The sequence below is a fragment of the Onychostoma macrolepis genome, chromosome 15, assembly GCF_012432095.1.
Source record: "Onychostoma macrolepis isolate SWU-2019 chromosome 15, ASM1243209v1, whole genome shotgun sequence".
Classification (NCBI taxonomy): Eukaryota; Metazoa; Chordata; class Actinopteri; order Cypriniformes; family Cyprinidae; genus Onychostoma; species Onychostoma macrolepis.
In genome coordinates this window covers 17,632,026-17,645,414 of record NC_081169.1, presented here as the reverse complement: position 1 = coordinate 17,645,414, position 13,389 = coordinate 17,632,026, and the positions used below count along the sequence as shown (strand labels likewise).

Below are 13,389 nucleotides of genomic sequence, written 5' to 3'. Positions count from 1 at the left end.
TAAAAGCCCTCTATCCAATAACGGTCCATATTAATATCAGCACTGGCAGTGCTGACTTGTCATCTCCTCCTCATTTATGTGCAGTTTTTCTTGTGCAGCATGTTTACTCATATTCAGTGTCTCACATGCACTGTCAGCAGTGAGTTTATTTAGCTCGGCAAACTATACAGTACCAGTTTATAACCTACTTCATTCAAAGTCTTCACAGATCCCCGAATCTACACACTTGAGTTTGATGTTTGACCCCAAGGTCTCTGAATATTTACATCTATGAAGAGGTAGGTCTAAGAGCTATATGAGGTAAAGATCAATGAAAGTTGAAATGTAACTGCCTGCTCTGAAAGTGCCAACCCCTACAGCAAAGAATTTTCCCATTGCTTATTTTGTGTTTCTTTCCCGAATCAGGGCTGGATCCACTGGAGATTTGCACGGTAAGCTCACAGTTTTGTTTATTCTCATACATTCTCACCATACATAATTGTTTGCAATATATTACGTAGATATTGTGTCAAAATATACAAGTTTAATCCGCTCTTTTGGTTTGTAAATATGTAATTCAGTAACATTTCCATAAATACACTGTTATTTTAAAAACAGTATATATATTTTTATTTTCCTGCAATCTGAATTTATTTCATCTGTAGCTTTAAACTAATTTAAAATGCTTGACCCTGGAATTATGCAACAGCTGACAGACCTTTAGCCATGTGAAGCATTTTATTGATTATTTGACTGAATATTTTGTTTAAAAAAAAACTGAGATTGGAGGGGTTAATCAGATCATGTATTGGTTTATTGCCAGTAGCTAGATTATGGATTTCTGTGCAAGTGAGGGAGACCTTCAGGAATGATTTTTTTTAGACAGTTTCTATCAAAAATAATATGTTGATTAAAATGTGTGTTTGAGGATTCTTTTCTTCTGTTTCTGCTGAACAATCTGATCTGATGAAGTGCATACAAAATTTGTATTAATGGATTTAATATGTTTTATCTAAAAATAATATTTATATATAATAAGTATACAAAATGGAAAGAGTACTTTTGTACAAATGACCAGTGACCAATGATCAATGCCAAATCATCCCATATTCTGTATAAATTTTGCTGTTCTTTGGTTTTTAGACTAACTTCTAGAACATGAACTTGTGTTTTCTGGCATTCCTCCTCCTTTGTTACGCCAAGCAAGGCTGGACGGTAAAGCACTCAACTGATCTTATGCTGTTTATTTTTTCCAAATAATTTTACTCTATTTTTTATTAAATTATTGATTTTATTCTATTATTTAAAAGCCTTAAATTGCTCCTTGTCACTGCAGGAAGATGCGATTGAACCAGAAGATGGAGCGGTGCCTTTAATTCCTCTCATCCCACTGATGCCTAGTAAACCCATATCAGTAAGATCCCACAATGTTACATTCTTGAAGGTATATACATTAGACTTTTGACACTTCAATCGCCTTGTCTCTCTCAGGATTTGAAAGGCACTCTTGACCCCACCATAACAGAAGCACTCACAGTTTCTCCAGATGGCCTAGAAGCAGATCCTTCAGCCTCAGTTCCCTCTCCTGGGCAGAAAGAAGGCTCCTCTGAGGAGGACCTTGATTCGCTCTGTGATGGGGACATGACCAGCCAACAGATTAAACGGACCATAGGCAACGGCATTCTGAAGCTTGGCCTTTGGTTCTTGGAAAACTTGAAGCCTAGTCCAGAGCAGCCCAATATCATCATTTCCCCTCTTAGCTTGTCTGTAGCACTCTCACAGCTCGCACTGGGTAAGTCTACAATGAAAAACAAAATACTCAGAAAATAACAAATATTTTGGTTTACATTCCATTCATATTAAGTTTTTTTTCTTTTGGCACCCATTTATTTTTGCAAATTTAGTGCTATTATATCTAGCTCAATAAGACATTAACATTGTTTATCTGAATCTTAGGAGCAACTAATGAGACAGAAGAGCTGCTTCTACACCACCTGCATGCGGATGCACTGCCATGCTACCACACTGCCCTCAGCAGTCTCCTGCGCAACTTCCGCAAAAGAAGCCTGTCCATCGCCAGCCGCATCTATCTGAAAACTGGTGAGAATTGCATGTATACCACAAAACAGATTGTCAGGGATGTTGATATGGTGACTGCAAAAAGCAAAAAATTTTTTTTTGTTTGTTTTTTTTTGTTTTGTCACTTAAAATTGGGGGTGGGTGATATACCAGTACTAGAAACATGTCAACTGGCAGTCTAATATTCCTGCTGTCTGTCATTCATTTTAATCAAACAACAAAAGAGAGAAAATCTCTTACTGCTCTTGACTAAATCACTTTTGTAACTTTAATAAGAAGTAATATATATTTAATTTAATTATATTTAAAATTATGCTGTGTTTTTATACATTTTGATAATTACTTTTTTGTAGCATTTTTTATTTATTTGTAGTTACTTATTTATCTACTGTAGTTTTTTGTCCTATTGCTTGTAATTCGTTTTTTTTTTTTATTCTCATTTAATCACTGACTATTTATTTGTCTTCAGTGAGCTTGAGTTATGAAATTCATGAATATGTTTCACTAATGATTGACATCCAGAAAATATCCATCTTTCTCTGTTTCTTTTTCTTTTTCTTCAGAAATCACGTTTTTTATTATTGGGCATTCCAAGTAATATCAATCAAACTGCAGTTGGGTTGTTTTGATTAAGTAATAATAATTTAAACAAATACAGGTAACTAAAAAAAATAAAGTTAATTTAAAGTATTTTATTTTAATTTTTTTACATATTAAAAGTTTGTTTTATAGCAAAAGCAGATGACTCCAACAGTCGTTTTTTGGCAAAAGCAGATAACTAACATTTAATGTTTTAGAGTTTAAAAAAAACACTCTTAAATACTCTTTGTAATCTCCTCAGATGACAATGTAGATGCCTGACAAACGTTCTTGTTGTGATCATAAACTGTATGGATGTGATTACACGCAATACACGGAGCTTTTCCCTCACCATTGTAACGTGCTGCTCCGTGAAAACGTTTCAGCTTTTATTTTCCTTTAAACCCTGAAGAAGAAATCACAGGTTCATCAAGTTCCTAGAAATTATCCATCCTCGATCACCTTTAGTCAGGTTTGACGAAACTCCTCTCAGCTAGCACGTCTTTTCAAAGTGAAAGTAGCCTTGTCACCTGACCTGAATACAGCGCGCTGATTCGCTAAAATGGATTTATCGGCTTCTGTTCACAAACAACAAGGGCTATAATAAAGTGAGTAAAAGTATTCCTGTCAGTTTAAAAACCTTGTTTAAAGCACATTTATGTTATGGCTCTGTAATCAACCATTTTCCTACACTTGCATTTAATGGAGTTTATGTATTAGATAAAAATGCAATAACGTCTTTATCAGGAATGCCCTTTCTTCAACTCCAGGATGCCCTCTAAAGCACAATCTAAATGGAGGATCTGTTATCCGAACTCTGATTTGAATAACTTATGGTCCCTTCCTCACAGATTTTTATTCCATGTAAAATTAAAGAACTACATTTCAAAATTGTTCACAGATACTACCCTTCTAATTTATTCTTAAGCAGGTTTTCTGAGAATATATCTTCATTGTGTTCATTTTGTAATACTGATGAAGAATCTATTCTACATCTGTTTTATCATTGCCCATTCTCCAAGTCTTTTGGTCAGAAGTTATCGTGTTAATTTCTCTTTGTTGTAACAAAATGTTAGAAATGACAGAATCTATCATTTTCCTGTCAGATTTTCATTCTAAAACAGCAATCTTGAACATACTGTATTACTGCTTTGTCTTCTGGGTAAATTTCACCTTCATAAAGCCAGAACTATTCACTGTAAACCTAACTTTAGAATGTTTTCTTCTGATGTAAAATCTTTTTCACTTCTTTTAAGAATGTGTCCAAACCTTTGAATTCAAAGGCTTCTAAAACTTTTAACATTCTTGAAAATGTTGTAAGGTATTTGTAAAAGTTTTTCAATTTCTATATTTTTATTATGATGCTTTGTGTAGCCCTTATATCTACATGTGATGATGTCCGTATGCCCCTTGTTAAGTTTCAAATATTGTAATGGTTTGAAATGCAATAAAAAAAAAAAAAAAAAACAACAACAAGGGCACTTGTCGGCTTTTGCAGTAAAACGCGAACTCGCGATGCCTTGAAAGGGGACAATACCGGCTTTTTGACAAAACGTGTTTAGGGTTCAGATCGCTATATGTGGAGATTAATGCACGGCAATCAGCTCATTTTTTTTTTTTTGAAAGTGGCATTTATCGGTTTTGCAAATAAACTCTTCATATATATATATATATATATATATATATATATATATATATATATATATATATATATATATATGCGTGTATCAGTGGGGATTTATTTAAGACTGCAAGGAAGCTCGGCTTCCCTATAATGTCAAAAAATAATGGTCAAATATGCACTATTGTGTTAACATTTTATTGACTAAAATGCGTTAGAACACGTTCATCTCAAGACGAGTTCGTTCAGAATCAGCAACATATAGCAGATGACTCCAACAGTCGTTTTTGGCAAAAGCAGATAACTAACATTTAATGTTTTAGAGTTTAAAAACACTCTTAAATACTCTTTGTAATCTCCTCAGATGACAATGTAGATGCCTGACAAACGTTCTTGTTGTGATCATAAACTGTATGGATGTGATTACACGCAATACACGGAGCTTTTCCTCACCATTGTAACGTGCTGCTCCGTGAAAACGTTTCAGCTTTTATTTTCCTTTAAACCCTGAAGAAGAAATCACAGGTTCATCAAGTTCCTAGAAATTATCCATCCTCGATCACCTTTAGTCAGGTTTGACGAAACTCCTCTCAGCTAGCACGTCTTTTCAAAGTGAAAGTAGCCTTGTCACCTGACCTGAATACAGCGCGCTGATTCGCTAAAATGGATTTATCGGCTTCTGTTCACAAACAACAAGGGCTATAATAAAGTGAGTAAAAGTATTCCTGTCAGTTTAAAAACCTTGTTTAAAGCACATTTATGTTATGGCTCTGTAATCAACCATTTTCCTACACTTGCATTTAATGGAGTTTATGTATTAGATAAAAAATGCAATAACGTCTTTATCAGGAATGCCCTTTCTTCAACTCCAGGATGCCCTCTAAAGCACAATCTAAATGGAGGATCTGTTATCCGAACTCTGATTTGAATAACTTATGGTCCCTTCCTCACAGATTTTTATTCCATGTAAAATTAAAGAACTACATTTCAAAATTGTTCACAGATACTACCCTTCTAATTTATTCTTAAGCAGGTTTTCTGAGAATATATCTTCATTGTGTTCATTTTGTAATACTGATGAAGAATCTATTCTACATCTGTTTTATCATTGCCCATTCTCCAAGTCTTTTGGTCAGAAGTTATCGTGTTAATTTCTCTTTGTTGTAACAAAATGTTAGAAATGACAGAATCTATCATTTTCCTGTCAGATTTTCATTCTAAAACAGCAATCTTGAACATACTGTATTACTGCTTTGTCTTCTGGGTAAATTTCACCTTCATAAAGCCAGAACTATTCACTGTAAACCTAACTTTAGAATGTTTTCTTCTGATGTAAAATCTTTTTCACTTCTTTTAAGAATGTGTCCAAACCTTTGAATTCAAAGGCTTCTAAAACTTTTAACATTCTTGAAAATGTTGTAAGGTATTTGTAAAAGTTTTTCAATTTCTATATTTTTATTATGATGCTTTGTGTAGCCCTTATATCTACATGTGATGATGTCCGTATGCCCCTTGTTAAGTTTCAAATATTGTAATGGTTTGAAATGCAATAAAAAAAAAAAAAAAAAAAACAACAACAAGGGCACTTGTCGGCTTTTGCAGTAAAACGCGAACTCGCGATGCCTTGAAAGGGGACAATACCGGCTTTTTGACAAAACGTGTTTAGGGTTCAGATCGCTATATGTGGAGATTAATGCACGGCAATCAGCTCATTTTTTTTTTTTTGAAAGTGGCATTTATCGGTTTTGCAAATAAACTCTTCATATATATATATATATATATATATATATATATATATATATATATATATATATATATATATATGCGTGTATCAGTGGGGATTTATTTAAGACTGCAAGGAAGCTCGGCTTCCCCTATAATGTCAAAAAAATAATGGTCAAATATGCACTATTGTGTTAACATTTTATTGACTAAAAATGCGTTAGAACACGTTCATCTCGAAGACGAGTTCGTTCAGAATCAGCAACATATAGCAGATCGGACTCGATTTGATTTGGGCGAATCACTGATTCACTGAGTCATTCATAAATAGAGTAATTTGATTCGCTCCTGAAGGATTCAGCCGTTTTGAAAGAATCATTTGAATGACTCAGTGATTCAAACACGAACTTCTGCCACCTGCTGGCCGTTTTTAAGTTTCCCGTCTAAAAGTAGGCATATTACATTATTTTCTATATTCAGAATTTAGTATTTAAAACATTAATCTCATAACATTATTTCTGTAATTATAAATACAGTCTAAATTAATAAATGCCACATCAAAATATCACTTCATGCAGCTTCTGTGCAGTGCTAAGATGAGTTTTGTTTACATCATTTCATGGATAACAATAGCAAAAAAGTATTCAGAGAATAATATTGTCTGTTTTCACTTACATCTATTTATTTATTAAATTTTGATTCATTTTGTAGAATTGAATTATAAATTAAGCTGCTATAGTATCATAAGACATTTTTATGGTATCGTGACAACCCTATTATACACCACATTCCTTGTTTCAGTTGAACCTAATTCCCACATTTCCTCCGTCGAGTTTAATATATATATTTTTAGATTGTTTGTTCATTCATACAGTAGGCTAGGCTAGCGTCACTGGAAAAGACGCCTAGTTGGTACGACAGGGTCACAGAGCATTCTCTTGAAAAGGAACGTAAGGCAGAATTTACGTATAAATAAATGGACAATTTTTATGATGTAGGCCGAAAATGAGCTTCCCCTCTTTGAAAGACCAGCAGCCGCCACTGATATATATATATATATATATATATGTGTGTGTGTGTGTGTGTGTGTGTGTGTCTGTCTGTCTGTGTGTGTATATACAGTACACAAACATATATACACGCCAGTGGCGGCTGCTGGTCTTTATACACACACACACACACACACACACACATGTTCGTTTTTGTGAAAAGTGGGGACATCCCATAGGCATAATGGTTTTTATACTGTACAAACTATGTGCTATTGCCCTACGCCAACCCTACGCCTAAACCTACCCCTTGCAGGAAACTTTGTGCTATTTCAGATTTTCAATACACTCCATTCTGTGTGATTTATAAGCGTTTTGAAAAGTGGGGACATGGGGTAATGCCCTGAAAAGTCACCTTCTCATTGTAATACCTATGTCATACCCTTGTCATTATACAAATCTATGTCCTGATTTGTCACAAAAACGTGCACACACACACACACACACACACACACACACAAACACATATATACACATACACATACATATACATGTATGTATGTAGGTCATATGAATTATTTTTCTTTTAAATAGGATTGGGAATTTGATTACTGTTTGATATTTGCTTTCTGATTGAAAGTTGAGATGACAGTTTATTACCGTACTATGCAAAGCTATGAATGGTTTTCTCTTTTCCCTTAGGATTTAAAGCAAAACAGGATTTTTTGGAAGACTCTCAGAAACTGTATGACTCGGAGCCGGCCACATTGACTGATGTTAATGATGTCAATGAATGGGTTAAGAAAGTCACAAATGGGCACATCTCAGAGTTTTTGTCCAGCCTGCCTCTCAGCGCCGTTATGATGCTCATCAATGCTATGCACTACAAAGGTCAGAACAAACACCTGTTACCAGCAAGTATTTCACAATTTCCTCTTTTACATCAGTGAGTCACATCGGAGGTTTTGCATTACTCAGATCTGTTGCATTATTGTTCCCTTGTTATTTCACAAGTGTAAATCGATAAAGGACCACAGAAGTCTAATTATACAAGTCAAGTATACAGGTCTAATTTTCTCTCTCACAGGAGAGTGGCTCACTCGTTTTGACCCTCACTTCACCTCCACTGAGCTCTTCTACATAGATGAAAACCAGATTGTTAATGTGGATATGATGCTTGGGCCAAAGTATCCTCTCAGCGTTTTCACCCTCCATGAGCTGGACGCCCAGGTTCCTGCCTTTAAGATGCTACTTTATAAATAGCACTGATTAAATCTCTGTTCCTCACTACTGAACTCTGTTACTCACTATTTGTCCTCTATAGGTTGCTCGATTCCCCTTTAAAGGTGACAAGAGTCTACTAGTAATAATGCCAACATCTGGACATGTGAATGTATCAGCCGTTGCAGCTAAGCTCAATATCTCAGATATTTACCATCGATTACCACGAGAAAGAAACATGCAGGTCAAACTCCCAAAATTCAAACTTGACTTCAAACAGGACCTTCAAGAGGCCATGACAAACATGGGTAAGATGTCTTGCATCTAATTCATGCACATTATGACTCATTATTATAATCACAATGGATTCAAAATCATCTACTTAATTATTCTACTCCAATCCAGGTCTGGGAATGCTATTTAGTCGTCCAAAGCTGGACCGCATCTCTGAGGGCCCCTTGTTTGTGTCCAGTGTACAGCATATGTCCAATATTGAGATAAATGAAGAAGGGGCAGAGGCAGTGGCAGCAACAAGTGTGGTCATCTCACGTTCTAACCCTTCATTTACTGTCAATCAGCCATTTTTCTTTGCCCTAATGGATGACTTAAGTCAAACGCCATTCTTCCTGGGAGTAATTTCCAACCCAAACCCTGGAGCATCCACTATAGTCACAAACCCTGGCAATTCAGATAAAGATAATGACAAACCACACTCTTTTGATGTTCCTCCAAAGTAGATTGTTTTCATACATTTAGCAGAATGAGTCCATAAGTGATTGTTGACTGCGTAGTTGGTCCCCACTGGGAGGCAAATTAAGAACATATCTCCTAAAAGTTAATTCTAGCAGATGATTTAAAATTACTTCCCCTATGTAAATTAATGTTGTTCTAAATATCCTAATCTTTGTTAAAAAGTCATGATTTTTTTTTTCTCGGTTTGTTTGTTTTTTAATTAAAGAAATTTGACCAGAAATTCCAAGTGTCTTGTTACTTTTTCTTTTTGGTGAGATTTAGTGAAATGGTGCCTTCTTTCAGATACTGAAAGATATTTTACAAACATGTACTTGAGATTATAATTTTTTTCCAAATAAATACTGATCAAAATTTACTGGAAACAAATAATCAACTTTTCTTGAAACACACACATGACAGAACACAAAAACTGACAGAACTCAAGCTGAGCCTCGGGTTCGAGCCTCCATTGCGGACAACAAGCCAAGTTTGTTTACCATTAACCTTCAGGACTGGATGGGAAGGTGAACTCGTGAATGAAAATTTTGTAGTTTATGTGCTTTGTTTCTTGAGTAAAAAAAAAAAACACATCTTGAAATGTAAAAAAACAAAACAATGCAATTATTTAGTTTATTAAGAAAGTACCATAACACAATAATAAAACCAAATTTCTAATATTTTAATATTTTTTGACTTTATACATAAATCTTTTGGAAGATGTTAATTTAAAAACAAAAAAAAATCACTGAATTAAAGCATGAATTAAAGCACTGAAATTCATGCAACTTCTGTCTGGTAGCTATTGTTATTTAAAAAAAGTGTATTTTGCTGTTGTGGCATTAAATAAATGTTAAAAAGAAAAGTTTAAATAGAACAAACCTGTGCCAGGTTACATGGTCTAAAACATGCAAATAGAAAACAAAGACATTTTAGTGTATCGAAGCTGGAATAATACTAGTGTGCGTCAAAAATAAATAAATAAGGCTCGCTAGTTTCATATTTATTTTGAAGTTAAGCGGAAGTTGCTGGCAACGGGAAACGCGTCATCGTGTGTCGCACTTTCGCGCGTTTGGAGAGAGTTGGCGCGAGGATACAGGAGACTGCTGTTGCAAGAGACGGTTGTTGTCTATTATCATTATAAGATTTAGTCTTCGATTCGCAGTATTTTTGTTGAAAATATGACTGTTCGACTGTCAGAAGGGGCGATTGAGGTAAGAATAAGGCAGCAGCGTTATTTCAATGTTTACAAACATAAGCTTGCTAAGTCTGTTAGCCAGGAAGTTTTCATCCTCACTAACGTTATGACAGTAAAACAAAATCAAATCAAATCATTGGCTTTAATGTTTCATCTCATTTTCCATGATTGCATGTTTTAACTGTAAGTGGATTGAATAAAATTTTACGTGCTAACACGTTGCAGCACAAATGCAAAGATTGTTCTATATTGTCCGCTCAGTGTAAACACATTGTAGCTATAATTTACATGCATTAATTGATTTGAAGTGTAACTTATAAGGAAGTCAGAGACATTGTAGATGGAAAATGGATCATGCAGTCGTCTTTTTTTCTTCGCCGTGTTTTGAATGTGGTGGAAATAAGGCACACATCTGAACTTACTAATATTGTTAATTTGATTTAACTTTATATGGTAACTTAATGGTTGAAAAATGTTGTATTGTTGAGTGATTGTGTACCTTTTCTTTTCAGTCCCTGACAAAAGGAATTGAAGTCAGCAACCCTGTTTTGCAGTGTGTGGTAACTGTCAGATTTCTTGCACACTGTTAATCATATTATTTTGTTACTTCGTTTTATAAAATAGGGATGATAATGCCAAGGCAGATATTGCAGACATTAATGCCATAATCAGATTTTGTGATATCTGAGGGAAATAAAATAGTAATGTTTCATTTCTATTATACCATACATTATTTGTAGTATTTCAGTGGGCATAAACTGAAACTTTTAGGTGTATCGGACTGTTTTTGTTTTTCATTTTTTCATTGATCATATCAGTTTTGTTGCTATTCAATGTTTTGTTTACTTGATCATCTTTTTGCTTTTGTTTCTTTGTTTGGTTAAGGCACAAGACTGTTTATTTTCATGCTAGTCAACTTTATTCTGTTGAATATCCTTTCCAGAACATTCGTAAGATTGATGGGGGAAATGGCTTGTCCCGTTTCCGTCTCATGATGAGTGATGGGCTACACACCATGTCCTGTAAGTTCAATTAGTTCTCAGATGTGTTTAATTTAATTTGATGTCTGTCCTTTATATCGAACGTAATTTGTATGCTCAGGATGTTGTTTTGGACTTGTTCTGGTAAAGTGTTCCGCAAAACAGCTGTTACTTTAGTGTTTGGATAGTCATCAGCACTAAAGGCATATATTTTTTTTCTGCAGTATTTTTGTTAGGTACACATGTAAATGTCTATGTTAGGTGCTTATGTCATTGAAAGCTGGTGTTGGGATAATTTGGACAAGGAGTTTCTTTAAAGTTAAGAGTGAGTGATGTTTATGTTCATTAGCCATTAAGATCTAATGTTTCTTCAATGGGATGCAAACCTCAGCTATTCTATAAAAATGCAAATAACCTGGCACCATGTATTATTATAATTTTTTTTTAATAGTTTGTCTATTTTCTTCCTTGCATCCAGCATTCATGCTCTCCACACAGCTCAATCCCATGGCTGAGCAAAACCAGTTGGCCTCTAACTGTGTGTGTATGCTGAAAAGAAACGTCACTAATGTTCTCAAAGATGGGCGGTAAGCATTAATCTCCAGGTCTTGATCTGATTTTCACAGTTGTTAATATCAGGGTGTTTATATGTGATTTTTGTGGCTCTGCTTCATGTATATAGTTAGATTTGAAAAAAAAGTGTATATGAAGCCTCTTATACTCACCAGGTCTGCATTTATTTAATACAAAAAATGTTAAATTATAAAATATTATTGAAATTCAAAATGACTGTTTTCCATTTGAATGTTTCTAAATTTCATTTATTCTTGTTTGCTAAGCTGAATTCTCAGTAGCCAACTACTGCAGTCTTTGGTGTTACATGATCCTTCAGAAATAATTCAAATATGATGATTTGGTGCTCAGGAAGAATTTTGTATTATCAATGTTGAAAACAGTTGAGTTGCGTAATATTTTTGTGGAAACCGTGATTTTTTTTTTTTTCTTTTTTTCTCCATTGTTTTTTGCTGAATAGGAAGTTTGAAAGAACAGTGTTTTTGTGAAATAGAAAACTTATAAATTATAAAAATTTCTCTGCTGTTGCTTTTGATCATTTTAATGCATCTTTACTGAATTAATGTATTGATTTCTTTAAAAAAAACAAAAAAACTTACTGACCTCAAACCTTTTAACAATAGCATATGTTTATTAATGCATATTATCAAGCTTTTGTGTTTGATGTTGTACACAGACGTGTGGTAGTTATATTGGACATGGACGTGATCAAATCTGCTGACCAGATGGCAGGAAAAATTGGAGACCCAACTCCTTATGTGGAGGGTGAGAGAAAGTACATTTGAACTGTCAAATTTTATGGAAACTTGTATTAGTTTCATATTAAAACATTTTACATTTTGTTGTTAGCATTGAGGTTCTACTATGTCAGTCACCTTGTCTAGAGATATTTAAGATTATCAAATTTATCCTGCAATGTCTAATTATTGTGTTACAGGCCAGTCAAAGCCACAACAGAATGCAGCTCCGGCTCCAACTGCACGTCCACTACAGTCTCAGAATGGAAGTGATGGTATGGAAATAAAACATAATGTAATCAGTTTTTATTATATACAGTGCTGCTTGAAAGTTTGTGAATTTTCTGCATAATATGACCCAAAACATAATCAGATTTTCATATAAGTCCTGAAAGTAGACAAAGAGAACCCAATCAAACAAGTGAGAGAAAAATATTTTCTTTGTCATTTATTTATTGAGAAAAATGATCCAGGGTTACATATGTGTGTATAAAAGTATAACTGCTCATGCATTTGAGCACACTTGGAGTAGATTATATGGGAGTTCACCACCGATGCTCAGAATTGCATTGAAGATGGGATTGTACCATTTCTTTGAACGGTGTGGAAAGAGGTAGTTTTTCATCCTCTGATCAGAGATGTCTGCTCCCATGAAGCTGTTGTACCTGTCAACACGCACAGGTCAGTTTATCTCCCGAAAACCAGTGTCGCTTTGCTTTGACCTGATACGTTTCCGAACCATGAGTTCCCATGAAGAGACGAGAGCATGTCATGCCATGCACAAGCTAACAGTTTGCCATGTCTCATGAACACTGGGTCATCTCCTTTGCTCAAAGGCAACTCAGTTTGTCTCAGGCACCTAGGCATACCATGCCTTTTGCAGTTCACTGTCCCACACATACCAGTGTCATTATTTGCCAGCTCGTTTGCTATGGCTGATGATGCGTAGTAACTATCCATGTACACCCAGTGTTTCCCATAC

At 34.7% G+C, this 13,389-nt stretch overlaps 2 protein-coding genes across 2 annotated transcripts in view; both read left to right on the top strand.

Moving 5' to 3' along the window:
* The first annotated feature begins 128 nt into the window (after positions 1-128).
* Positions 129-9,163, top strand: serpinf2b (serpin peptidase inhibitor, clade F (alpha-2 antiplasmin, pigment epithelium derived factor), member 2b). Its single transcript, XM_058744591.1, has 10 exons — positions 129-278; positions 406-431; positions 1,123-1,194; positions 1,316-1,393; positions 1,471-1,771; positions 1,936-2,079; positions 7,672-7,860; positions 8,057-8,199; positions 8,294-8,498; positions 8,596-9,163. Exons 3-10 carry the CDS (start codon positions 1,138-1,140, stop codon positions 8,925-8,927), a joined length of 1,449 nt encoding a protein of 482 aa, XP_058600574.1. The 5' UTR covers positions 129-278; positions 406-431; positions 1,123-1,137; the 3' UTR covers positions 8,928-9,163.
* Positions 9,164-9,954: 791 nt separating this feature from the next.
* The window catches only part of rpa1 (replication protein A1), a 36,932-nt gene continuing 33,497 nt past the window's right edge, over positions 9,955-13,389 (top strand). The window contains exons 1-6 of the mRNA XM_058744421.1: positions 9,955-10,133; positions 10,630-10,677; positions 11,061-11,139; positions 11,576-11,684; positions 12,347-12,435; positions 12,608-12,682. Coding sequence (XP_058600404.1) covers positions 10,101-10,133; positions 10,630-10,677; positions 11,061-11,139; positions 11,576-11,684; positions 12,347-12,435; positions 12,608-12,682 — 433 coding nt within the window. The 5' untranslated portion in view covers positions 9,955-10,100. The remainder of the gene's footprint in view (positions 10,134-10,629; positions 10,678-11,060; positions 11,140-11,575; positions 11,685-12,346; positions 12,436-12,607; positions 12,683-13,389) is intronic.